The sequence below is a fragment of the Falco biarmicus genome, chromosome 14, assembly GCF_023638135.1.
Source record: "Falco biarmicus isolate bFalBia1 chromosome 14, bFalBia1.pri, whole genome shotgun sequence".
Taxonomy (NCBI): domain Eukaryota; kingdom Metazoa; phylum Chordata; class Aves; order Falconiformes; family Falconidae; genus Falco; species Falco biarmicus.
Genome location: NC_079301.1, coordinates 14,473,285 through 14,501,153, shown reverse-complemented (window position 1 = coordinate 14,501,153; position 27,869 = coordinate 14,473,285). Strand labels below are relative to the sequence as shown.

Here is a 27,869-nt window from a genome sequence, read left to right as displayed (position 1 = left end):
TTTGCTGCCCACCTTGTGGCCAGACAAGACTCTTCCCCAGTCAAAACCCACTGATTCTAAATCCTGGGCACCTAAACGGCTCCTTTAAATAGCAACAGAGATGTCATCACCTGCAGAGCACACACTTCATAGAGGTCTATTATAGGACAGGAATACAAGGATAACTTCTGGTCCACAAAATTTTTAGGTATAAGCCGCTTCTTAAGGAACAAAAGAGATGTAATGCTCCAGTGGTCTGTTTCGGCACTAAAACTTTATGTAAAACTTACTGTATTTTTATTGCAATACAAGGTTTCATTGACATTTAAATGCCTTGACAAACTGGCACATATTGAATAATTTAATTTAGTAGTTGCTTTTCCAATGTTAAAATTATCTTTTCAGGTTTTTTTAAAGTGATTTTGTATTTCACCACTTTGTGTTATAATCTATACTTAAATATCTATATACACATACATATTCAAAATAATTTTGTGTATTTGGAGTGTGTGTATAGATATGTACACCCCAAAATATTTTTAGTTATCTAAGACAATATTTTCCTTTAAGCAAAATACTGGAATTTTTGGTTTTGCACTGATTCAGAACAAAGTCTGTTTGAAAACTTCAGTTCTTTGTGTGCTAAACTTTAACCCCTTCTACTGCTTTATTATTTTGTCTCCTTAGAGTGTCTAGTAGTCCTTTCTTCTTATCAACCACCAGAAAGAGACCATTAACAACAAGCATTTTCACCTAGACTTCAGCCTACTCTAATAAAGAAGGAAAGAAAGGTGAAGTCCTTCCCCTTTGTTTTACCTGTACCTGTATGCGTGGCCAGGAGAAAGGAGCAGGAGGAATGTGTGTCAGGTGGCAACAGACATTGCAAGATTAAGGCAAGGTTGCAGCAGCAATGCACCTTCATTAAACAGCATATCATAACTGCATTACCCTGACTTCATATCTGAGGCAAGGGTGTTTTAACATTAGTATAAAGCCACTGATAATTGGTTGACTAAGTGCCTTCACATTTTCACCACTATTAGGCCTTCAGTTTTATTAAACAGCACTTACCATATATCAATGAAATATTCATTGGTCTTTCATTACTGAACGAATCATTGAAAAATCATTGCAATGAAGGTTAACTTTACTTTGGCTTCCTGAAATGACATGGTACTTGCTAGCTAATTAACAGATATTTTTATGGCCTTCATTTGGCTTGAGAAGCAAACTATCGAAGAATTCAGCACAGACCCACCACAGCTGGTTTTAGACTTAAGGGGGCTTTGCACAAAGATGGAGGTGTGCTGCAGCTCTTCCTTCCCACCCACACGGGTACCTGATTTAGCCAAGGGGGAACCCCTCACCCCACAAGCCCAAGGCAGCTGTAAGATCAATTCTGTAGTGCAGAAGAACATTTTCTACCTGCTACGTATTTGAAACACACCTGTAGCTCCCAAACTACTGAGTCATGGCCTGTCCTTTGCCTTTAGAGGCACCAAATCATTCCCCCCCCTCTTGGAACCACTCGTTCCCAGACAGAAGTACTCAGCGGAAAATACTCACTTTCCGTTGCCACCCCAAGGTGAGGGGGCCTGTGAGGCTTTTGAAGAGTTCTGTAAGTACAAAACCAAAACGTAAATAAAGGTGATTCAAATACATCAATACTGATGACACAAGGCTCAAAACTCCCGGTTTTTGTAGCAAAAGCTACAGTGCACATAGCAGAACAGCTCTGCACATCAGTCCCATAATTAAACGGCTGGTGGAGGATTGGTAGGTTCCAACCAGTAGCTTGAAAGTCACTTGATGAAAGAGGGAATACAGTAAAGTTCAAGTAAAAGCAGATGTAGTTCACAAAAAAAGTGGTTTAATTACCACCAAAACAAAGTTCTTCAGAGTGCAAATGACTTCTTATCTTTAGGAGGACCTTCAATCTTCCAATAAGAAAGAAAAATAATTTGAGTTAATGTCTTAATGAAATCAGTCCCTCCAAGTTGCTAGGGAAGGTGGCTTGGGATTCAGATAGCAGCAGAAATAAAACTTCTAGTAACGATCTGCTTGAATACCCTTATTTTTATGTATTTTATTTGCACAAATTGCTTTTCCTTACCTGCTTACTCATTCTGCCTTTCACGTCTGTGTAGCACCTTGTACAACCCTGTACAAAAAGATTGCCCAGCAACAATAAACCCCAGATTTTTCCAGTCACTCTGACTGGCTGGTAACTTTCTTAGTTCCTACAAAAGGTGGTAGTATCAGGGCTGAAGCTATCTATGTATGCTTTCTGACGACAACCATTTGGAGCTCCCTTGCAAAGAAGTCAGCATGCACTGTGAAAATTCAATCAAATTTTACAACTCCTCTGCAAAGTATTACTGCCATTATTGCGAGAATCATCTGGTTACTGTAAATCACTATTTTGCCTGTGAGGCACAGAGATTCAGTGGAGCACAGAGCAGCCCAGGGCATGGCCCAAGGTCACGCAGCTGACTCTGGGAGCAAAATCCTACCCTTGACTTCTAAAACACGGCTAAACCTGCCGACAGCATTGGCCAAAGCAGAAAACACTGCCCAAACCATGATACTGGCCTTGCCTGTATGTTCCTATACAGCATCCCACTGTGTTTCATTAAAGATGTGAGCATAAAATGGAGTGTTCTGCAATACAAAGCATATGTAGTATATATATTTGCCACCCACTCATACGTAAGAAGGGGGGAGATCCTAAACTCCCCTGGAAAGTCTTCAGGGATGAAGAAGCAGCTTTGATGTTAGTTTCTACTATCTGGGGATCGTTCCTGACAGTATCTGGAGACAAATAGTAGGTCTGCAAGATTAAGACTAGATCTTGATTTGGAGGTGTTATTTGACAATGAAGGTATTTGAAATGTTTTTGCCAATTACTATTGACAACATATTTTCAAAAATATAGAAATCTTGTTCAAACTTCTAGGTGAAATGCATCAAAGGATGCTACTTTTTCTAATCTTAGAAGTTTCATTTCACTTAAAAAATATCATTTTAGTTGTATTTTACATCAAGTTGTCTCTAAATTTCAAAACTACTTCATGATTAAATGGTTATTTTTTGTTTTGAATTGTCAAACCCGTCAATTTGAAATTTTTAACTGGATATTAATCAGAACCAGTTCTGTCCACAAATGGTTTCAATTTGGACAAAATGGCATTTGTGAGGAAAAATATGAAAGACAATTCTGCCAACAAATTCCTTTCCAGCTCTGCTGTAAACAGGGTTGCTTTTCAGTTAGAATTGGGCAAAATTTTGAGTAACAACTCTTCTCAAACAGTTAATCTACTTCATTTGTATTAAAAATTATTGCTAGTGAACACAGTGAACATTGGAACATTGTGCAGCAATACAAAGCTAATACATAGTTAATAGCTCTTTTTCTCTTCTCCTCCTATGCCTTTACTACAAAAAGATCCTGAACATATAACCTGTACACACTCAAACACTACTTCTAGCAAATGAGTTACAGTGCCCATAGCACACACACAGTAACATTAGCTGAAATACTCAGCTCCAACTGGATGCCTAAACCCAGCATTCATGATTTGTCTGTTTTATTACATTTTTTTCTTATAATTATTTTTCTCATATTTTCATTTACATTAAAAAACATTTTCTCCTGCGGATGCAGTAAAATGCTGGGAGTAGAAACATGTTCTCCATTGTACCTATTTGCACAGCTAGAGAAAGTAAAGTGTCTTTAAGGGAAGTGAGAACCCCCAACCCTTTTCTTTTCTTTCTTTTTTTTTTTTTTTTTAAGAAATCATTACTTTCTGCAGAAAAAAGTTTACCAAATTTTTTGTCTAATAACCTTTTTTTTTTTTTTTAAGACACTATATACATTCATCCTGGATAAAATCTGAAGCGGTTGGGATACATTTCATGAAAATGCTGAGGCTATAAATGTGTCTAGTTCAAATTTAATTTGTTGCACAAATCCCTGACTGAAAACTCCGTGAGTACAACACAGGCACTGCTAATGACTTCAAGCGAGCCTCAATTTGAGCAGATCAGGAGTAACTACTGAAGTTACAGAAATACACACAGAGGACACCAGCAGTCAGGACTAAGTGGTGGCTGCTAGTGTGATAGTACTGGCGTTTTACAGCAGTAGGACCATTTTATCACCATTCACATGAAAATATTAAAACTGCAGTGTTAAAAGTTTTACTGGTTTGCAGTACTAATATGTCAAAGCCTGGAACAAATTCACAGGGGCTGAAAAAAGCAACAAAAGAAGACTGATGGGCCGACAAACCAGTATAATTACATAATTATAGAATAGTATGTAGTAATAATGTACAAGAATTAATGTATGCTTCAAACAGCATTAACCAGTAAAATATAAATATCAAAACCTTGGCAGAGCTGAAGAAAGAGTCTGTTTCTTAATTTAGAAACAGTGTGGACTTGTCATTCTTACACTGAGTAAACAGCATTTGACAAGGTAAAGGAACACATCACACAATCATGACAATCAGCTGACCTCCACTCAATTGAAGCTAAAGGCAAACCTTCAAGATGTGGATAAGGCAACCTGAAGTTCCATAGAAATAAAAGGAGTAATCTCTGAGTCTGCAATAAGCTTCAGCAAATCTCACAGAATTTAAAATCTAAATTTATCTAACTAAAGCCTAATAATTGCTTTATTATGGTTCATTGGGGGTCAGTTCATAATCATTTGCACATTGAAATCTTGAAAGAATCAGTCTCCTTTATAGAAACTTGCATAAACGTGACATCGTGTTGAGAATAATCTTATGTCAGTAGAATTACTGAGTATGGTCTTTTGAATCAAGTCACTAATCCAAAAATTCCCCAAATCACTCCTGTCCCCACTCCCTGGCAACCATCCTGCCTGCATTTCCCAGGGGAGAGGTTAAATGTGGGGCTTTTAAGTCATGCAGTTATATATCTGAGAGCTCTCAGTACTGGTATGAATTTCATTTCATATCAATAAATTAAAAAGAATAAAGATTACCTTAAAATATTCCATCAAAGATCTGGAGTACTTCATAGCATGGTCCTTCTTTAGTTTAAACATTCTCAAGTAGAGAAGTGATAAGCATCGGTAGCTGTGGTAATTAGGAAAGGATTATGTTAATTCCATTGCTTAATGAAACCTATAAACTGTAAAAAAAAAAAAAAAAGCTGACCTATATTTTGCAATTTCTGTTCTAAGGTTAGATTTTGAAACATAAGCAAATGGAGAAAGGAAAAAAAAGTGGTCAAAAGCATTAAAATCCCATCTTGATAAGAGTATAAATTAGCAGAATAAATGTTTAGTCAGCTGCTGAAGAAATCCATTAGTTATCCTTTAATAGTTTAATGGAAAACAAGAATAATGATCTTCTGTAAGCTGCTTAAGTAATTCAGTACTTTTAAAGTCCTCCTTAAGATTTTAGCTGCTTCTCTCATCATCGCAATGGGACTTACCATAAAACTGCTAATTTCTTGTCCCCTTCCGTGGCAGAAGAGCCTGTGAAATTCTTGAGTCTCATTGCATACCTTGTCAGAAAGGTGAGGAGAGAAGAAATTGGGAATTAAGATGTTTCCCAGAATACTAGTGACACTGAAAAATAACAGCCACACAGAGATAATCTTCTCTGACTGCAATAGCTAAGGGTCACACTGTTCTGTAATGATGAGATCAATGTAATATTCAACAGAAGGCACCACTTAAAATCTGGAGGGTTAAAGTAAATCATCAACTCATTTTCTGGGCCAAAATGGTAAACTATTCTTGGGCATATAAATGATATCATAACCAGCCATCCAGGCTGAGTCCACAAACATGTGATGAGTGTTGGACAGAGGCATAAGATCTTGGTCGTATATGTACTGAAGAGTAGAGTAATATATAATAAGGTTTTAGATATATAATACTTTGGGCTTGAATAATACCTTCAAAATCCTTCTTATAAATGCTTCTTCAAAGCTTTTAATATATTTTATATAGAAAATGGTTTTAAATACAGAAAAGGTCATGCTCAAAGCTTTTTAAATTCTTAGGTCCATTAATTTATGAGTGTTGTATACTTGGTCTTCCTTTTCTATTTAATTGCTTCTGTCCAGCATCTGGATGATCAAAGACTGAGTAGTCCTACCTTCTCTCTCTTCCCCTCCCCCCCTCCGCCTCCTTAACTGAGCCCACTCCATTCCATGCATTTAGTCTCTTGAAAATCAATTCATCGCATAAAATCATTGTTCTGAGCCCTAATGCAATTTCACAGGTACTTGTGTTAGAATAAGTAATAGGGTTCAGCGTTGCGTAAGAAAGTTTTAAGGTACCCAGGCAGTCTGGATGAGTTCTCATTTACAAGGAGGTAATGGAGTGCAGGCAGGCAGTGCTGCTCTCGCTCTGCCTTCCTCCCACCACCTCCATCATCAGCCCCCAGCCTGCAGCTGTAGCACACACCACCTGATGTGCTTCCTCCAAGTCCTATCTCATCTGCTCTTTGGTATTGTTCCAGACTGATCAAACACAAAGATAGATGTCTTTTTGGGGATTTTCAGTGTTTCATTAGGGAGCTTAGCATTACCATTAACTTAAAATCCTTTTGCCAGTCAGATGTCTGATATTCCCAACCTCTTTGGTGCTCCACTTGCTTTCACAAATAGGTGTCTGATGCAGATACTCAGGGCAGACACAGCTAATGCAAAAGGGGAAAATGGTGCCTCTGATGAACGGAGGAGTAAAAGTGAGAAAAATCTTCTATTTCTTATCTCACAGTAAAAATATATGTTAACATTAGGAGCCACACTGAGAAAGGGTGCGTGCAGAGCCACTTACTTGGTTTGCGCATTCAGCACCCACTGTAGCCCACAAAAAGTGTGTATTTGTCCATGGAGTTTACTGAACTTGTACCAGACTGCTGATCATCTGGGAAATCACCTTTTCCCATGTCTGACCACTGACAGAAATCAAACGGGCAAACCAGTCTTTCCCTGGCTGCCTAAAAGATGCTGCATACAAGAGCTGATAAGTTAAGATCTACCTTTGATGGTAGGTGATAGAATTCATCTCATCTGACTTTAGCTATTTAGAAGTTAGAGATCTACTATAACAAATTCCTCCAGATTCATCCATAGCCAAAATCAGTTCAGGTGCTGCTTCCATGCCAAGGTCTATCACGTAGCCTGCAGCAGTCCTGTGCTGATACAGGAGCTTCTGGGAGGAGCAAGGCAGAGGGGCTTCGTATGCTGCTCAGGTGCCTCTGATCGCCCCAGCGCTGCAGGATGGAGGGGAGCTGCAGGTATCACACATCTGTGAGCTGCTCCTAGAGCTGCCGTTCTCTGAGTTGTGGTGCACATGTTGTGGCTTTTGAATGAACAAAGATTTTTTTGGTCTGTCCGCCTCTGAACAGACAGACTGCTGGACTGAGGAACACCATTTTCAACTGTGCTGTGTGGTTTTCTTAAAAAATAAAAATAAAGGAGGGCTCCTGCAAAGAAGCATTCATTTCTTTAAAGAATATTTCTTTAAATACATTTTCTCCTGCCATAGAACTGTAGTTGTTTAGTTCAGGACACAAAGTACTGAACTGTCTGTCCACTGCCAGAGTGCAGGAAGAGTTTCAGAAGAGTGGAGCACCTCCTTTTCTTAAGTCCTTTGCTCTCCAAGGGTTTGACTTGGATCGTAAGTGTTGAGTGAACACAACTTTTTGTTGAGTAATCTCTTTAGATTTTCCTCTTCTCTTTATGAAGCATAGAATGTAAAACCATGTTTTTAAATATTGAACAGGCATATTAAGAGCTTCTTAAGATTTGATTCATTTTGTTATGCAAATACCTTCTTACTCTAAATGTACAACATGCATTATTTTTGGCAGTCCCTAATAGCTCATCTGGCATGTTAAAATCCTGCATGTTAAAAAACCCACCTTTGTCATATTAAACCCCAAACATTTAGGGCCTGATTTGTCTCCTTTTCTTTCTCTTGTGTAAATTGTCAATAATTACACTGACATTAATGGTGGTATTCCGAGCATACACTGGGGAAAGCAAAGGTGCATCACAGCGAAGAGGGAAAATCCTGTTGTCCTACTCACAGGTAAATTTAATCCTGCTTGACTTCACTTTGATAATTTGCACAAGGAAAGCAAACAATCCCTTAGTTACTCAGGAGACTATTATTTCTACAGAGCCAACACTATGAAACAGCTATAGGGAACAGTAGCAGATTTTAAAATAATAATTCAGACATTTTATTACTAAGTAAAGGTGCTCTCATCCACATTCTAGCCTATGAGTCTACAAAACTGTATTAAAACTAATTCAGCTGGTTCACATTCCTTTAACATTAAAAAATATACTTTTTAAATGCAATACATGTGGAAAGCTTCCTCTCTGGTTATCATCTTATGTGCCAAGTTTCAGCTTCTTTTTTTTTTTTTTTTTTAACAGCCAAGTTATAAACCTCTAAAACCAGGTTTGTAATAGAAATCCTGATAGACTCACTTTAATGTTTTGAATTATAAAACTACACCTTTTAAGAGACAAGTGTCATTGCCAAACAGTGAAATTACTATACTTTACTTCCACCCACTACATTTCAATTTTAATTTTATGAATATTGCAAATTATAACACTCACATTATAACCTCTAAAGGGGATAATTTATAAAAGCAGTGTCCATCAATTATAAATTTTCCATGACATTAATAAAATGGCAAGAACTAATTATGATGACTTCTGAGATGAAGATGCCTTGGACAAATCATTAATACGTCGAAATGGTATTTTTTAAAACATAGCAGGTTCTAATTATGACTGAAATGAGATGATGAAAATGATCACAGAAAGGACATTAACCTGATGAGTTCCACAGTCTCTGAGTACATGGTGTATGGAGATTTAGCTTCTAATGGATCTCGCTCCATAGCGTTCCCGCACTCGATGAAGGAGAGGGCAGCATCAGCATAATTCACTGCTTTGCCGAACTTCTCCAGCTGAAATGGGAATGACACCATCAAGAAAATCCTTCAGCTTTAATTTCTAGGTAGACAGATCATTATACAAAGCAACGCTAGCATTAGGATAAAAGCAAAGTGAGGCTGGTAGTTAAGAATGAATTCATACATTAATTCAGGTAGGGTCTATGTTTTTACCAAATATTTTCAGGTAGTATATGACCATACGCTCACAGAGGTAGGTCAATGTATGTCCATTGACAGGTATGGATTTAAACAGGCAATGAGGTACACAAAGTATGCTTGAACAAATCCATATTAGGCCGTGATATATGAACTAAGTTTGGATGTCACTATGCAAGGGTTAAGTAACAAGTCCATGCCATTTTTCAGACGTCACACTGTGTTAACTGTTGATCAAAAAAACCCCTCATCACTTATGGTGATGACTGAAAGAGCAGGGAAAAAAAAAAAAAGACAAAATATAGCACTGCTAAATATTTTATTTTACTGGGATTTTATTGCAAAAGGTTTTAGTCCTCATAATGGTTGTGATTAAACTGACTTAGACATACTGATTTCTTTTTTTATGTGTAATGAATATTATATATGACATTTTTATAGTAAGTATTTTATAATAGTATTTAACATTTTCAATTTTTGATGGCTGAATTCTACTAATGTGGCATTTGATATAGGAGATCCAATGTACTTTAAATAATTTAAAAATTTCTTAGTATGTCTCTATCAAAATATTTTTGATGCATCTGCATATGTTTTCCATTCACAAAATGGAAGCCTATCATAGCAACATATTAAGCAGAACATTTAGTATTGGTCCAAGGTAACAGTTTATTTGCCTTTGTGGCTACTTCTAAGTAAACTTATAACTAGTTCCCCCTGCATACATTTAATTCCAAGTTCTGCTCTTGTGCACAGATTATGTACAAAGCCTTTGTATAATTGACAGGTATTACTTGAACGATCACAAAATGGGAAATACTCCTAAATGTTTTCTCTCTATTTCAATGGCTATTTCTCAGAATAATCTTAAGATTCCTTTACTTCAAGTCTTCCAAAGACAACTTTTCTTGTGGTATAAAACCCCCAAAGAATCTGGCTGCCAGCAGATTTAGTACAGACAGGCAGTTTGAGCCAGAAATGGGATCCAGTCCTGCCCTTTGTGCCACGCTGACTCTAGTGGAGTAGGTGGAATAACTCCAGCTCATCACAGCTCAGCTGAGAACAGAACAAGGTGCCCAATTTCTCTTCAATATGGTACAGTCAGCTGCCACTGCAGCAGCCCATCCAAGTTAGCTGATTCCTTACTGCTATCCCAGACAAAAATAGGTTTTCATGGGGTTGCTCCCATAAGATGCAAAATGCCCTGCCTTTCACCAGAAATCTATTTTCCATACAAGCTCAGGAACTGCATTGCCACAAATCTCATTAACATTTGCTGACACATTTTGAGGTCACATGCATTATCTTTCTAGCCACTGCAACACATCTTTCAGTGCTGCGTGTGCTTTGTCATGTCAGCACCAAGTAACCAGAAGCAATTGTTTCCATAGGACAACTAACACTACGGGATTGCACAGCAAATGTGTTACATGGAGATAATTTGTGTGCAGCTGTATTGGGTGGAAAAAAAACAAAACAAACAAACAAACAAACAAAAAAAGTTGAGACCTAAATAGTGGAAAGAAAAAGCAGACACTTTGTTCATGGGTATTTATGCCTGCCAACATCATACCGGGTGGCCTCACATTCCCATAAGAGCACTCAGGGTGTCAAACTGCATGTGACAGGCAAGGCCTGCCTGTAGGCAGCAGCACGATGTGCTGTGCCTGCTCCTCTTAGTTCTGCTTGAAAAACACCCCTGATTCTGCAAGGCATAGTCAAAGGTAAGAGGATGGGAGGAGACAGGTCAACACTTTCTGAGTGAATCAGGCTGTGGAGGGAAGTGGATTGACATAGCATGTTGAGATCATCAGGAGCCTGAGCCTGTAAATATTTGCTAGCATAGAGCAGGCATCCCTGTGCCAGAACCATGTGTATTTTCTTTAAAGGTCAATCAGCTGTGGGAGGTGTTGTCAGTCTGCTTCTGCCAGCCTTTCCCACCTGCAGATGTCAGGGCTCTGGCTGAACACACTCTGCTGAGTCGGGCTGCAGGAATCAGGGCAGGACACCTCCTGCCAGGGGCAGGTTGGGAGGGACGACTGCTAAATTACTGACAGTCACCGTGGGTTGCCAAAACACTGAACCCACCTCCCACAGAAAACACACTTGGTAACGCTGTGCCCCAAGTCAAAAGGGAGGCCAGAGAGCTGAAGCAGTCAGCTTGTCTCCTTGAGCTCACCAACAGCAGAGGGAGAGCTTTTTTTATTTTTACATTTGGATGGTTGGTTTGGTTTTTAAAAACATAACGTGATTGCTTTGGAGGTTTTTTTGGACACACACCTATTTCCAGGCACAAAAATCTCTAATGTGGAATGATACGATATGCATGCAAAAAAACCACAATCAAGACAGTGAGAGGTGAATAATCACCCAGTTCTTTTTCACTCGTGATTTTGAGGGGCAAAGGGAATGGCCACGTTCCATTTTAGACATCCTAGTTTAAATAAATAGAGGAGTCAAGCTCCACTGAGCCTGCCTAAAAGAGCTGCTGTTCTGCACTCCATGTAGCATACAGGAGCAATGACCCTACCCACAAAACAAATGGCTATCAAAGGCACTTCAGTGCTAGCAATAGCTTGGATTGAACAAACTAACAGCATAATCTGTCAGATTAAGCAGTTTTATCAAAAGCAAAACGCTTTGCAAAATTAGGTCAATCTTGCTGGAATTTCATCTGGGATAAAATGAGAGAAAAAGCTTTCCCAACATTGAACTACCTAATTGAAAATTTTTTTGGGAAGAAGTGTGTTGAGCCTTTATTTACTAGCTCAAAAGCATGCAACAAAAATGAATATACGATTTAAAAATCAATTGTTGCAAATTTTAAATATTTGGATCAGAAATCTTCTGATTCTTCTACCACATGATAATGGGGTGGAGGGTGATTTGCCTTTCTTAACTTTCTGTTATGGAATATTTAAACACTTTTGATTTAGGCTCAAAGTGAATAGGAAAACAAATTTCAAATACACATCATCTTTCATGAATTTATTTTACATCCTTCACAAACAGCATGACTGTTGCTCCTGCTCAGAAAAGATACCGACTACTGTAAGGAGCTTCTCTTTTGCGGAAAGAATTGTTAATGGTGCTCAGGGTTTGAATTGTTGTGGACAGTGTGTTTATGGAGTACAATCTGAAGCATGCTTTAGTCAACGAAGAGTTCCTCTTGGTTTCTGAGGCTTTAGATGACATTCAGAATGTACATTTTTGTAACACCCAGCTCCGTAGTGGAAAGAGAAAAAAACCACCTGTGATAACCTACCAATGCATCTGCTTTATGCTTTAACTTCTTAGCCTCTTGCATGTAATAATCCGCATTGTGAAGCCTAAGGAGACAAAATCAATTTTTTCAAGTTGGACAAACATTGTTTGAGAAAATTGCTGTTTCCAAGAAAAATTTTGACATATATGCCCACTTATCTCTTTAAACCTTAACCTGGTATTAAGCTGCTGTGTGCAAAGATATGATGGGTGATCAGAATGTAAAATAATTAGCTGTAGAAACTGGCCACCCAAAGGACCCATTAATGTGTGCTGAACAGAGGAAAAGGAAAAATAATTTAAACTAATATTTAAAAATAAAATATTCTAAATTAAGTATCAGAAATTTCCATTAGAGGAGCCAAAATAAAAAAAATGAAGAAGAATTACCATGAACCAACATTCATGATCTGAAAACATTTATCAACAGAGTCTTCATTAATCAGTGACAACAGTTCATTTGTAATGATTAAAACTGTGCTTGCCTTTGTGCAGCGCTATCCACACAGGTGCCCAATGCTAGTGTTATAATCAAAGATAGTCTTTTTCACTGGGAGCTCTGCTGGCATGAAAATCCCAACTACATAACATGCAGCCAGCACAGAGATCCAATAATACTCACACATCATCAAATGTTATTTTAGGTCTTCTGGGCTCAGAATTCCCATTGGAAAGTGTTGGCATTGCAGACCAGATGTCTGTTTCTAGATGGCTGGTGTCAAGAAGAGTGTTGGCTGTTGGTGTGTTGTGCGATTCTTCCTCCTAGAAATAAAGGACTATTAACTCTTCGTAGTTCAATCAAACACCTTCTAACAATATTAGTGCTCACACGCACCCCTCCAAAGAAACCCCAAACAAACAAAGGGCCAAGGCACAGAGCAGTACTCACATATACCCAACAACATCCAAGTTACCTCACAAAACCATGCTTCCATCCTTTATAACATAAGCCCATTATATTAATTAGACAATATGACTCTACCTCTGACCCTTCACTTGAACTCATTAACCTATACTCTTAGGTGAAGTCAGCCTGGATACCACAATGTTACTGCCTGGAGACACTGGTTAAAGCAAATGTGGGGAAATCTAATGCAGAAGGGCTGGATGTATATCCACCTTCAAGGTATATCACATAAAGTAACCTTTTTTTCTATATTATTAATAGTTAACTGTAAGGTGTCTGAAAAGTCTGCTTGGATTTTGAGCAAGGAATGGTTTCCTCACCCTACACAGGACAGAGAAAAGGATGGAAAGCAGAAGTAAGGAGTTTCGACTTTCCATTGATTAAAACCAGAAGCATAACAGAAGGTTTTAAATCAGGCAACTGCAACTTGCAACCTAGGTCCACAAACTGATAAACTAAATTACAGATGAACCAATGAACTAGGGAAAAAATTCTAACATATTTCAGAAGACAAATACTTCATGTATTAGGATAATAAAAAACCAAAGGATAAATCTGACTAGAGATGCTGGGAGTGAGAGGAAGTGGCCCTGCTGTTTACATAGCATTGTTTATTTGCTGACATATGCAGTTCATTTTGGCATTGATTTCAGTTGAAGGCATGTGTATTACTCTCGCAGCTTGAAGTGACACAATGATATCAGAAAGCAACAGGGATGAATGAATAAGGTGAAGTGATTTGTCACCTACGATCCAATGCAACTTGTGAGTTTTACTATTACAGTGCATGGTAACAGCCTCTCACAAAGCAGCGAACTATGAAAATTGGGGCTATGCATGTCCTTTTTTGTGGCAGAACCTTCTTCTTGTCTTTTAATTTTGACAGTGATACTAAGATACATTTTGATACTGTACATATATAGTTTGATAATGATATGTTTGAAACTCTAGAGGGAGGGCTATTTTCAAAAATGGACCAAACCCCTGAAGTTTCCCTGTTTAATCTAAAAGATGACAAGCTGATGTGAAATTTTACTATGCAGCTTCTAGTTTTGGCTCTTTTTTCATGTATTTTCAGTCAAAAAAAATCTGAATTTGGTGAAAAGCAAGTAAGAAAGAATTGTCTCTGTGAAAACCTTTCACGGCGAGATGGCCCAAACAGAATGATTTTTTTTTTTTGGCAGGAAAAAAACCCAAACCTATTTACATGGCTTCTAAAAGCTTACATACATAATTCATGGATAGAGGTGTAAATAAACCTTACTGCTGGAAGCTGGGAGTCTGCAAACCTGTGAGAAGATATTTCCTTGTGAAGTGTGCCATGGACAGGTAGCTTTTTGTTAGGTTTTTGTTGTCTGTTTAGTTTGGGCCACAATATTCAGTATACCTACAGTGCTTAATTCTAGCTGAGAATTTGCAGTAATTATTCAGGTGATGAATACCAAAATTCTTGAAGTTTTATTTTCAAAATGTGTGGTGTTGTAGTTACAGAGTTAAGGGAGTAACTGCAGTTACTTGGTGGCTGCAGGGGCTCTCCTCCAGGTGTTTCAGGGAGCAAAACACAATGCCAGGTAGATGCCTAATGCTGATGTAAAAATGGAACCTGCAAGAATTACTTATGCCCAGCTCTGCAAAGATCCACTCCTTGCTGCCCTGAGTGAGGCTACATACATAAGCATTTGAAAATAGATATTGGGGGAAAAAAAATCAAACAGAACAAAGCTAAGTTAATTTTATTTTATCTCGTTCACTTCCAGCAACTGAAGTTGGTTACTTACACAGATTCCTTTGGGGTTAGAGGAGGATTTATTTTCATTCTTTCTGTGTTTAGAAACAGAGGAGGAAGAGCTGCTGGTCTGAGAGGTGTTTGTGGTGTTGGTCTCTTGGCTGAAGGAGCTGTTGTCACTGCTGTGCCGCCGGTGCACAGGCTCATCCAAGAGGGGGGATAATGGAGGAGGGAACAGCTTCTCTTCTCTTTTCTTTGCCACCTTCTTGACCGAGCTACCGCTGCTCCTGGGACACAGATAAGAACCAGTTGCATTTTCAAGAACCTTGGTTAATCCTCCATGGCACAAAGCTCTAGATTTTATTTACTGAGAAGCCAGCTCTGCCCTCAAATAGGTCCTGCAGTCCCCATGTCCTAGGAGCTAAGTCAAAAGGGGACTGGCAGTGATAACAGAAGAGCCACCTTCTGCCTTTTCAATGGCTGCAGAAACCTCCTGCTTTGGAGGACGACTTCCAGTGCATTAGTACAAATTGCACCCAATTTAAATGCTAATTTGAGTCAGTCTTCATTTGAGAGGTCACAGAGGTTCTGACTCAGCAAAGTGCTGGAAAGTTTTATGCATGGGGTTAGTTCCTTTGACATCAAGTATGATTATTTATGTGTTTAACATTAAGCACCTTTTATAAAGGTGGATTAGGGCCCACATAAGCAACCTTTGCAAAAACACATACTAGCACGTGGCATGTGAACAACAACAACAAAAAATTATAATAACTACAAAAGGATCACTATAACAAGATAATAATTATTTGACCTCTAGAATAAAACCATTGTTCAACACTATGTTAAAATGATACGTTGTAGATGGCAAAAGCCCTTGAGCAAATATCGGTTGATGAATTGAACGTGATTCAGAAAATGAATGTGGTTTTGACATGAAAGCTCAAGTAATAGGATAATCTATTGTCTGTTTTATGTACAGAAATTGTTAGCTGGCTAGAAATGGCAGCTGTGGTACACAGTAAACCCAAAAAACCCTGCTAGACCTTTCTCCTCTCAAATCCATCAAAAAGGAAAACCCAACACCCCACAGACTGTTTAACATGCTAATCTACTAATAGATTTTTATTTTAGGTACTGTCCTAGTTCAGTCAATGAAGATAACCTCAATTTTAATCTTTTGTTAGACACCTAATATTGCACTACACGATCATTTGCTTTTCATGATTATTGACTAAAATTTCAATAACAAATTAAGTCAACAAGAATTTATGTTTTGTTCCCAGTCACTCTCAGTCAGTGTCAGGAATTATAGATCTATTTTGCCATAAACAAGGGGAAGAAGAGAAGGTAACCCAAGTTTCCTTACTCCTCATTTTGGAGCTTGCTCTCATTCTAGTCTGACCTCTTTTGCAGTTTCACCAACAGCATCAATATCTCCACCTGCTTTGATCATTTGAACCTTTGGTGATACAAAAATATTTTAGCCTGTCTGTGATATCACATAGTGAAATCAAACTCCCCATGTTTCAGGTTTTATACTCAACTCCTCTACTCAAAACTATTTTAATTCGACTGAAGCAGAGTTAAAAATATCTTATTTGAAACTCTCTGATATTAAAGATCGTCAGACTAAAGAAAAAAAAATGAGCACAGAATTCATATTGCCTTACAGTAGGACAGATATGGATGCAGTCCTGCTCAAAAAACACATGGGCCTGAAGAAGATCAAAGGAAAGCAAACATGTAGGAAGAGACTGTCGATTCTTCAAGGAGACTGATTTTATGCACATGTGGTCCTGTAATATGTCCTCTAAAAAGTTTGCATTCAAAGCCCACTCTGTTAGCTTTCTTACCCCAAAAGGGCATTTTGGAACCCAGACAAGTTACCATAGCTATAGCACAATAATCCTCTGAACTTTTTCCAGAGGAAAGTTTTCCAAAGGAGGGTAAGCAGTGCCCCAAGAAAGCATGCACATGTTACTGGATTATACAGAAGCAAATCAGACACAGTTAATGAAATACCCAGGAGCAGAATTCACACCCTCTGCCTCCCGAACAAGTTGTCCTACACAAGGAACCCTGAACATGCATATAAGGGTGGGAGCACAGAGCGAAGTGCTCCTTCATGCCCCTGTGCACAGTTGTGTGCAGCTCTTCTTTATCCCTGGTACAGCTTTGCAAAGGGAAGAGCAACTGAGTCTGCCAAATCTGTCTCAAAAGCACCTGAAGAAAACCTGAATGAGAGCCACTGGCCAAGTCCTCTTTAGGATCTGACCCTGCATCACTACATGAGGCTCCTCAGCACATCTGTGGCTATTTGCAGGGCTAATGCAGGACTCTGTCACTTGTACAGTCTACCACTGCATGGGGGAATTTAAGGCACATATAAAGCAATCAAAGCAACATTTCACAGCTGCTACACGGAAGTGGAGGGATTAAGAAAGCAGTGCAAGAAAAAAATAAGAAGACTGGAAGGTACCATAGTTAAAACTTCAAACTTCAAAACTTAAAACTTCACTAGATCATCTTTGGGCTCAAATATAAGATGGGGCAAACTGAGATATAGCTGCAGCTACTCAGCTCTGGCACACAAGTCATTCTATGGGTGGGAAGACTTAACCCCAAAGGGAAATACATTTGAGGATACTTTTTTTTCTATGTAACTCAAATTAAAAAAACCCCAAAACAACCAAACAACAACCCAACAATATTTTATGGCTATAATCCTGTCTGGGTGCTTTCCTTTTTTTTTTTCTTTTTTCTTCTCTCTCCCCCCCTTTTTTTTTTCCTCTCCCTATTGCCCACTTAATCCTATGAGGTTTTGCAGAAATTAAGTTGACAATTTATTTAGCAATGTTCCCTCCCTCAGACTTACACCAAAGCATTTATGTTAACAATAACCTCCATGAAATAGGTTGTTACCAGCAGTTAACCAGATTGTCACTTTGCTTTGGGCTGTTAATGGCCTAAGAAACTGGTCTTTGATTGCAGTAATCGCTAATTTTGAATGAATTTATTGCAATAATTACTGAGACTCAGTGGTTTAATTTGCTGACATGATTGTTAGTTTAAGTATATTTAAAATCTAGGGAGAAACACAATAAAAGTGCAAGGAAAAAATACAAGCTGAACTGATGGTCTTGTGGCTACAGGGTTTTATTCTTTGTGTCCAAAAAGACCAGTTATCAAGGAATGAGAAGGCTCCCCATCTGCTTTTTTTTTTTTTTTTTTCTTTTCCCAACCTGATTTCTTTTAGGGCAGAAAGCAAGGAAGCAGGCAACAAGAGGTCAGTGCATGAAGGAGAGAGAATTTCCATCTGCTCTCACAGTTCAAGCTGCCTTTCCTTGCCCTTTTTTTATCCACTCCTTGCGGTATGCAGTGGTATCTCTGGCCTATTAGTGAGACAAAGCCATTGTCTATACCAATCACTTGGCTTTCTTTTGCCTCTGCTCTCCCTGTCCACAATGAAATGCTGCACATTGACGGTGTATCTGATTTTCTGCAGGGGGTTAGCAAGGAAAGGTCACCCCCGCAATAGCCTGGACCATATGGCAGCAACTGAATGAAGCTGAAGTCATTGTCCTAGATGTGAAGGCTGCCTTTGCCATGAAGGAACCCCAATGAACGCTGTTGTGACTACCCGAGGGATGGGCTAATATATGTTGCCAAGTACAGGTGCATCTTTTACTAAAGGTCAAATAAAAGGGAACAGGAAATCTTGAAAAACAGGCTGAAATGCTTGCCTCAGACTTCCAGCACGCCTGTTGGTCGGCAGGCGTGTTTCACTGATATGAGCTTAGTTTGAAATTCACTCACAGTTTGCATCAGCAATTAACTCTCTGTGTTGTTACAAACTGCCAAACGTTGGCGAAGAGTGCTCTGTTTGGATTGGGTCTACCAATCAGGTATTCAGATATAAATGGTATTCAGCAGTACATACAATTAATGCTTAAATTAAAATTGCTCTGGCAAGCAAGTAAATACATAAATAATCCTCTGCTGCAAAGTGGGCAGCTGATTTGACAAAAATCCAGCTACACAGCAGTGTTTCAATGTATTACTATGAATTACTTGGACAAAACACAGTATCATTTATTCCTTCCTTTGGTATGAAATATCAGAAATAAGGAAAATACAGTGGCAATAGTTTGAATAATTATATTTTAAGTGTCATATCAGATTTAGGAAAATGCATCAGCCCCCGAGAGTGTGTGAGGGAAGGAACAAACACAGAGATAACTAGTTGGCTATGCAATGATTATAAAATGTGAACTGGCTTTTTGGTTGTGTGTACGACTTTGAAGTTCACAACTGGCCATTTGAAATTTCTACATGCAAATTGTACATGCAGTCATAGAAGCTTGTGGAAATTAGGCATATAATTGCCCATATTAGACATGTAACCCTTTAAAAATTAATTGTGCATCTTTCCTTGCTTTATTGAGCCCATATATTTAGGGAAGGGGTATGAGAGAAATGTATTCAAATGCCTAAACCACAGATATGCAGCCAGTGGGAGCTGCAAAAGCACAGGTGTGGCCTGTCTTTCACTGATTCCTCCAGATTCCTGAATGCCTCCAAATTTTGGCCTGGAGATCACAGTCTTTCTGTCAAAACACTCTTGTATCTATGAAAAAGCCCAGTAAAAGTCTCTGAAGACTGCCTTGGGGAATTTGGCTTGTTGGCACAGGGATCAGATTCTAACAGGAGAGATCTAAGGTTCCTCCCAAGTGAGAACACCCACCATGAGCAGTAACACCTTCTTAATGGATGAACATCATCATCACACCTACAGCTGAATCACCCTCATGTCTCAAAGTCCTTATGTAAAGACTTAGGAGTTCTGAAAGAAAATACAGAACCTTTGGGAATAAAGGAGCAAAGGGCAAAGCCTGTCTTTCAACCTTTTACCACTGAAGTGTTATTTTCCCCCATGTCCTTGAACAGTGTACTTTCAGCTTTCCCTTTCTTCTGCCTCCCCTTATAACTCAACTTAACCCTCTGGAGAGTAGAACTGCTTGAAAACAATCTGGGGCTCTCCAGAAATTTGTCATCACACAGTTCAGGCAGCTCCCTAATCTTCCGGGAAATAAGTTGATCTACATTCAGTTGCATGTCTCTGGGAGCTGAAGACCTGCATTATCAAACAATATTGCATTTATTTCAAGCGAATGCAGAAAACACTAATAACAAATGCAGTGTGATCCAGGACTCCATCACTGTAGTGGAAAAGAAGTCAGAAAATTTTGCTTCAAAACTTGAGGCAGATGAGAGGAAAAGCTAGCATATGGAAATAACTATTGATGGACACAATTATATTTTAACAGACAATACCAAAGGCTTGAAAGCTCTGAGGAATCAAATTAATGACCTGGAAAACAAGCTCAAATTAAGAAACATCAGGTTGGGGGTGGATCCTTAGGGCTTGCTGGTGACAAGAATAGAAAGGTTTTTTTTAATGATTGCAGAGGTGTTGGGGATGGATAATCCTGGATTCCCTCTGCAATATATCTCTGCTCACTGTATTTCTAGCAATGACAATCAGGCAACACCCATCATGATGTTTATCAAACGTGCAACATGTTACAGATCACATGGTAATTCTCAACTCTGCTGCCTTTTCCAGACTCCAGCTTCGATTTTCTCAGTTGTAGAATGAGGCATTAGTTCAAGGACTGAAGTTACTCTGTAATTACACCAGTATAAATAAAATGATGCTGAACCTTCTTTATGGATTTTAAAATTTGTGTATTTCATTTCATAAATGATTTTTGAACTTCATCTAAATTTAAGTACTACTACAATCAAATTGTTTCCTGAAGCACATTGTGGGTTTTGTTCTTTGCTTGTCCTAGTGCAAAGCACAAAGAAGTGCCTCATCTCACAAAATTGATGACAGAAGGGAATTGGACTCTTTGGTTATTTATAGAATGTTAATCTTGTGATTATACTAATCAGAATCATTATTTACGTGGCACCTGTTTGCTCAAGCATTATAGCCTTCTCTCAAAGACATTCTGAAAGGCACAAACTATTTGATTATATGTCTGCTGAAATAAAAAGCATGTATGTCTGAAACATTTAGGATGGTCACCCCTGGCACTGCTGCATACACAGTTAAAGAATAAAAGCCACTGAAGTGGATGGCAAAGTCACTATTTTGTTCAATAAAACTGAGAACTGTCTCTTATGAAAATGAATTCAACAAAATAAATTCCAGGCAATCAAATAAAGTTCACTTTTAGTAGGATTCTCTGGCCATAGAAGTTAAGGATGATGAGGGCAAGAAAGAAAATTGAAAGGATGCAGTTTGGGGGTAGAAGAGTACACCAGGATTGTGGTGGCACTCTAAATTCCTAGTCCCCTCAAAAGGATGAATGAATCTCAAAACCATGTGGATCCTCTTCCTGATGGATGGGAATAGCAATGCTGGGTCACTTATGCTTATGGGCTGTAAACCCCATCTGGCTCTACAGCAAAGACATTTGTAGAACAGTACTGTGAAATCCCTTGTGAATGTTACGTGGAAAAAAAAGAACTTACTCTTTAGTGCTGGTTAATCTGTGATTCGGTATTGGAGAGATACAAGGTGGGAGCAGGCATGAAGCTGAAGGGTCCTCCAGGCGCTGCTTCTTGCTTTCAACAAAGGTATCCAGGCTTTCTGTCTGCTTTAATAAAAAAGGTGGAGCTTAACAGATCCAGCATCTATGCACAATTTCACTTGCCATTAAGAGGAGCTCAGGAATCTCAGTGTATTTCCTTTACAGTAGCAGCAGTTAAAATACTGGTCTAAGAGCAGTGAAAGTCACCTGAAATCAGGGCTAAACATGCTCCAAACACATGACATGAAGTTATATAACAAGTGACATAACCAGATAATTAGGAAGCAAAATGCCTCATGTGCTATAGCTTTCTTCTGTAGTGCACTGGAATTTAATTAATAATTCAGATGGAATGACTTGATAGCACCAAATCTTACTCGAGTAAATAGCTTTTACTCATTGACTTAATGGAAGTTGATGGGAAAACTTCCTTGAGTAAGTATTCCTCACAGGACTAAAAGGCTACAGGACCGAGCTGGGGTAGTCATTAACGGTGATAGCTGGTTTAAAATTTGCTTTGAAAGATTCCCTGATGCATGACTTTTGTGCCTGAACTAGGATGATACAAGCAAAGCTGATTACTGCTCTGTCACTGGAACCTTCATATCAGCCTTCAAGCCCACAAGTAGATGGCTAAAATAAATCTTTTAATAGCATGAATTAGAATCACAAATCAGGCTCTCCCTACCCTGTTTTAACTGTTGATATACCCTCAAGTCATCCTAATTGGTTTGTTTCCCCCTTGGGTAGCAGGGAACAATCATACAGCAGCTGAACGGGCTGCTTCAGAGCGTAGCTGGTGTTTGTACAGTCCCAGAGTGAGATTCTTCATTTTGTTACTTTCTGATTCAAAGTCCCAGCTAATGAATTTATGAAGTTCCAGCTTTCATAGAACCCTGTTTTGGTTTGGGTTTTTTTGTTTGTTTGTTTTTTGTTTTGGGTTGTGTTTTTTTTTCCGGGCAGTCCTCAGTTTAGTTGCCAATACTGTACTCGTTGTTTTAGCCGAGACACCTTCTTCATCACACTGACACTCCACTAAGTTAGCTAGCAAGGTTTTCTGTATAATTAATATGCACTCTGGTACACTTATACATACACGTAAGCATGGACACTTATACATCCCTTCCCTTTCTAGTCTTTTCTCCTTCTTTCTTATATCTGTGCCTTTAGTATACAGCTAGACTATAAACTAAATAAAAACCTGCTGAGTTTACTTATGTGATTATTTCCACTTAATTCAACAGGGAAGGAGCCAGTGCAGCGACTCATGTAGGCAGGGGTGCAGACCCTGTGTCTGTCTGGCATTGTTTGTCTTTGTCTTGTGTTAACTCTCTCATACCACTGGACTGCTCAAACTCAGGATTTCAAGAAGTCCACTAGAAAAGACAGCTGAAGTCACATTCCCAATAATTTATAAAATTTGGGGTAAAAAACACCATACGCTATGACGACTTCTCACAGACAGAGCAGAGCACAACGATTTCAGCTGGAAAAACTGACTACAAAAATTCATTTATGATATAAAACTTCAGTTTCTTTTCTGAAAACACATTTAGTTTGAAGTGCACTGTCATATCCCACAAGATAGGATACCCTTGGGCATAAATAACATAAAACACATGATAAAACATAATGCCTTAAATCAAAATGTATTTGCTTTTTCAGGTAGCTTTGTAGAGAAAACAGCCAGTTAAGCAAATGGTATTTCTATGAACCACATTTGTTTATACAGCAAAACAATATAAAGACTAAATTCACCAGAAGCATAAGCAAGCACCATCCCATTGAATTTAATTAAGCTACGCCTGTTTAAGCCAGTGGTGAAAATGCCTTAATTCTGCAGACAATAAACCCCTGCCTTCCAAATAAAAGTCACATTTTTTAGGTATGGCTGAACCTATAGTAATACAAACTCATCATTGGGAATCTTTCTGCAGATTAAAGAACACTGGAAATTAATGGGTAAGTGAGCAAATACAGTGAAAACGCTTGTAAGACAAATCTCAAAAAGAATACACTATTCATTGATTTTGTCAGTTGGATTTTTTTTTTTTTTACTAGTTTCTGGTGTTAATTTGTAACATACTGGTAAATGCATGTCCTTTGTGAAAACAGTAAAGGCTTAGTGTTACGGTGCCTCCTTACAGCTCTGCTGCAGGTGCAGTGAGGAATCACTGACTACGGTCCTGACCTCGAAGATGCATGGAAACTCAGTGTTTTTCTTCAAATGATGAAAATTACTTACCTTGTGTTTCCTTTTGGATTTTGTGGGTGGTTTTTCAGCTGCTGGGGTAGGGGACTCTCGAGATGGTCGCCTGTGTTTCACATTTGCCTCTCTTGGTTCACTTTTCACAGACGTGGTCTCGAAAGGCTCTTGTCCAGGTATCCTAGAGAGTAAACTAAGGTCTATTTTCACCCACAGAGATTTGACTTCTTCATATTCTCTCAGTGGGGACAGAAGTTCATTTTGTACAATTGGGATAGGAGAAAAGAGCTGCTCCTCCAGGTCATTGCTGGTCTGGTCAATGGATGTGTTGCTGCCATTGCTGGTTAAACTACTTACGCTGAGGATGTTACTGCCAGAGTCCTTCACTTTGACACCGTTGCCAGACCCAGTGCAGGCTGGCAATACCTTAGCCTGCAAGCTCTCCTCCTGGTCTGTGTTTGAGTCAGAAGTAGATGAATCTGTTTCAATGAATTCCCGGGATTTGGGGACAATTTTGCTGGGGCCTCTGTACTTTTTCTTCTCTGAAGTGAGACCTGTGCTAGTTCGTGGTTCTTTCCTTGGAGCAGTCTTCCCAACTGCTGCTTTAGTTCGAACCTTTGGCTGCTCGGGGGGTTCCTGTGTGTCTTTTTCTTTGGGAGTGTTGCTGGTATTATTTGGTTTGGGCCAGTTATACTCTTCTACACTGGAAGTCCTTTCTACCTTTTTGGGTTGCTTTTTCCCAGTAGTCCTTTGTGAAGTTGGCTCATTATGAGCTGGTGACTTCTGCTTGGAGCTTTTTGCCTCTGGGGTTTTCTGGGCAACCCGCGGTTTGGCTTTCTCTCGGATGGGACTAAGGATCGCCCGGTCTTTGGAATCGGTCGGGGGCAGGCTGCTGTTGAGCTTCCCTTTGTTTGGCCCTTCGGCCTGCTGGTTGCTCTGGGCCTGGGCACCACTCTCGCTGTGAGGCTCATTCTGATTGTTGATGATGGTCTTGTTGTGGGGGTTAACTTTATTTAGCCATTTATCCAGCTGCCATTTGTTTGTTGAGGGAGGTTCAGGCTGCAGTTTGAAGAATGACAGGGAACAAATCTCAGACAGAAGCAATGCTTTTCCCTTTAAATGAGAACGTTTTTAACGTACCCTTTTATTTCAGTCAACTAGTGGTGACTGCTACTTTTATGGGAGAATTTATGGAGTATTTATGGTTAATTAGGCTTCCTTATCTGGTTTACAATGTGGCCCTGGAGAAATTTAATACAACTAAAAAGTTTAGCTAGTCCCTGAAGACATATTTTTGTCACGTTGCTTTTCCTTAGTCCCAGATGAATACTGTGTCAATAAAATCTTCTCTAGCTACTGGCAAAAATCTAAATATTTCTTTAAAGCAATTCAAATGTAGGCCAGAAGGATTCTTCCAAAAGCTAGAATGAGTATGTGGGTCATACACATAAAACTGTAAAGTACAAAAAAAGTCGACAACATCAAACAGCACAGAACTCCAACATTTTCCTAACAGGGAGCAGGATTTCACTCCCTTCCACTCTTTCCCCTCTAAGGCCCCACTGGGAGGGAACTGGGAGCGTGGCTTTACCTCCGGCGTGGCACTGCGTGACTCCTCGTTGCACTCACTGTCGCTGGAGCTGCTCTCGCTGTCGGAGTCGGACTCAGAACTGCTCTCGGACTCACTGGAACTCCCAGAGCCGCCGCTGGAATGGGCCAAGCTGGTTGTGTGTGCCACCGGCACTGGCAGGCTGCTGTAGGGAGAAGATCCTCTTGTGTCAGTATCTGCCTGTCTTTTTTAAAGTGTTGCCTTGTGGGGAGCCACCCAGGGAACCCTGTTGCTGCTGACTTTCCGCAGGGTCAGCTCCCCCCCCTGCAGTACAGACCCAGCGATAGCTCCTGCAGCCATGCCACAGCACAGCCACCAAAGGGGCCGGCTGGGTTTATGCTTCATGGCACACACTGATACTGGTGTTAATAGCATCACCATCACCCTTCAAATGAGAAACACTTCAGTGTCACAAGCCTGAGCTTATTAGCCCAATGACTGCGAAAACTAACAATCACACTTAAATAATTCATTAATGGAATCATGGTTTCTTCATTTTTTCCTGGTTCATTTATAATTTATGATCAAAGGAAGGACATCAGGCAACTAATATTGGACAGGGCATTTTAAAATTTAATTTTAATGAATACTTTTACACTGTGGCATACAAAAACTACGTGTTTTTGACAAATCTCCAGAGACTACCCAAGAAATTTTTATTTATAGCTGTTTTTCTCTCATGTTTATGATAATGCAGTGAGAAAATGGCATTCAGGCTGAAAATAAGCCTCTCTGTGAAATCTATTTTTCTGCGTGTTCAACTGTCCTTCAAGATGTATTTATTAGCAGTGCACTGGGCGTCATTGTTTTTCCTCAGCATTTATTTCTAAATTGAGAGGTTGGCTGACCCCCGTTTTTAGCACTACAGAATTCTGCCAGTCTGAGTCTTTACAAATTCATCTTTAATTTCAACTTTTTTTGTCAGGGAGATAACCGTAAGGTTTTATGTCTCTTCAGCTGATCTATACAGAGACTTTTTGATGATTGATTTTAAATTTGTGAAGCTGACAAAGCAAAGTGTTTGCAAATTGACACCATTTGCTGGTACTTCTTTATGGATATTCAATACTTCACCTTAATATATCATACGCTGTGTGTGTCCCGTATTGAGTGATCCAGAGATGCTTAGAAATTGTAATACAGCTTTGACTTCATTTCTATTTCCTTTTCTGCTTTCCTCTGAGAAGGATTCAGGTAAGCCAGGTACATGCCCTCCTTCCCCTTTCAAACTAAGATGCTATGTGCATCATGATGTCCTCTTAAAAAAAAAAAATCGCAATAACCAAGAAACTGGAAGTTGGAAAGCCAGAAAAAACTGATGTGTGACCCTGTGCTGCTAGAGTCTTTTACAAGTATTGCAATTGGCTTCTGGGACAATAATAGATGGTCTTTAATTTTCTTCTTACACTAAGCTACTTTCTCTCTCCCTCCTTGTTGGTAAACCTATCCCTTACGCCGTGGTTGGTAACATAACTGTCTCTTTGAGCATTGCAATGGCCCTGCAGTGCCCATTGACAAAACAGCTTGGTGCTTTAGGGTGCGTTAATGAAACAAAATTACTCACTTGGGTAATTGCTACAGATCACTAACTTTGTTGCTCATTAAGTGCATATACTTTTTTTTTTCTTCTTCTTCTTCTAGTGGCTCTTCTTCACTCAACTGACTCAAGTAGAGTTACTTAAAAAAATTCAACTGGAAGTAACAGGTAGATCAAAAGAACAGATGCTGTTAAAAATATGGGCATTTCCAATAGTAGTATGAAAAACTAAACATTGCTGAATTAAAAAAATGGATCTTATAGTTTGCATTTTTGTCATTAGTTTTGGAAACCGTTTGTGCACTTGCTTTTCTTTCTTTATCCCTCTATTTCAGTCAAGCTCAAGGAAGTGTTGGGAAATACATTTTCCACTTCTTTTTTACAGTAAAGGAAACAGAACAGTGGGATAAAAGTAAATGTGTCTGTAGGCAAGTTTGCCTTTCAGATCAGTATCTTGTAATTTTGGTCTTAAATTTTCTATGGAAAGCCCTAAAGGTGGATGAAAACCAAATTCTCCTACTTCATTACAATTGTTTTCAAGAAGAAAGAATAAGAAAAAAAAAAGAAGAAAAAAAATTCAAGGATTCCCAGACTGAGGTGGCAAACACTGCAATTCCATTCTAAAATACCAAAATGAAACATTAGCCTTGAAAAAAAAATAAAAAAAATTATGGGATTATCATAACAATGAAGTTGTAATTTAGAAATATTTTTTCCCTAAATCTGTCAGCTTCATCTATTTCACTTCTATTTTCTGTTTTCATCCCAAACTGGAAGTGAACAGAGCAATATTAATGTTCCATCCCTCCTGAAAACTCTAGTTCCCACAGCCCTAGCAGAGAGGCAGCTGTGAAGACGAAGAGAAGTTAACCCTCAGCAGCCTCTCCGAGAGCTCAGCGCCAGGGATG

General features: G+C 39.0%; 1 protein-coding gene across 2 annotated transcripts in view; it reads right to left on the bottom strand.

Annotated features, from left to right (window-relative positions):
• Positions 1–27,869, bottom strand: part of AFF2 (ALF transcription elongation factor 2) — a 351,165-nt gene that overhangs the window by 18,634 nt on the left and 304,662 nt on the right. Inside the window, exons 10-19 of one of the 2 annotated variants that reach the window (XM_056360134.1) lie at positions 25,407–25,569; positions 23,855–24,874; positions 21,551–21,675; positions 15,057–15,291; positions 12,994–13,133; positions 12,373–12,436; positions 8,827–8,963; positions 5,449–5,520; positions 4,994–5,087; positions 1,546–1,595 (exon numbers count right to left, since the gene is read on the bottom strand). In XM_056360134.1, coding sequence (XP_056216109.1) covers positions 1,546–1,595; positions 4,994–5,087; positions 5,449–5,520; positions 8,827–8,963; positions 12,373–12,436; positions 12,994–13,133; positions 15,057–15,291; positions 21,551–21,675; positions 23,855–24,874; positions 25,407–25,569 — 2,100 coding nt within the window. The remainder of the gene's footprint in view (positions 1–1,545; positions 1,596–4,993; positions 5,088–5,448; positions 5,521–8,826; positions 8,964–12,372; positions 12,437–12,993; positions 13,134–15,056; positions 15,292–21,550; positions 21,676–23,854; positions 24,875–25,406; positions 25,570–27,869) is intronic. The other variant, XM_056360135.1, reaches the window with a different exon arrangement.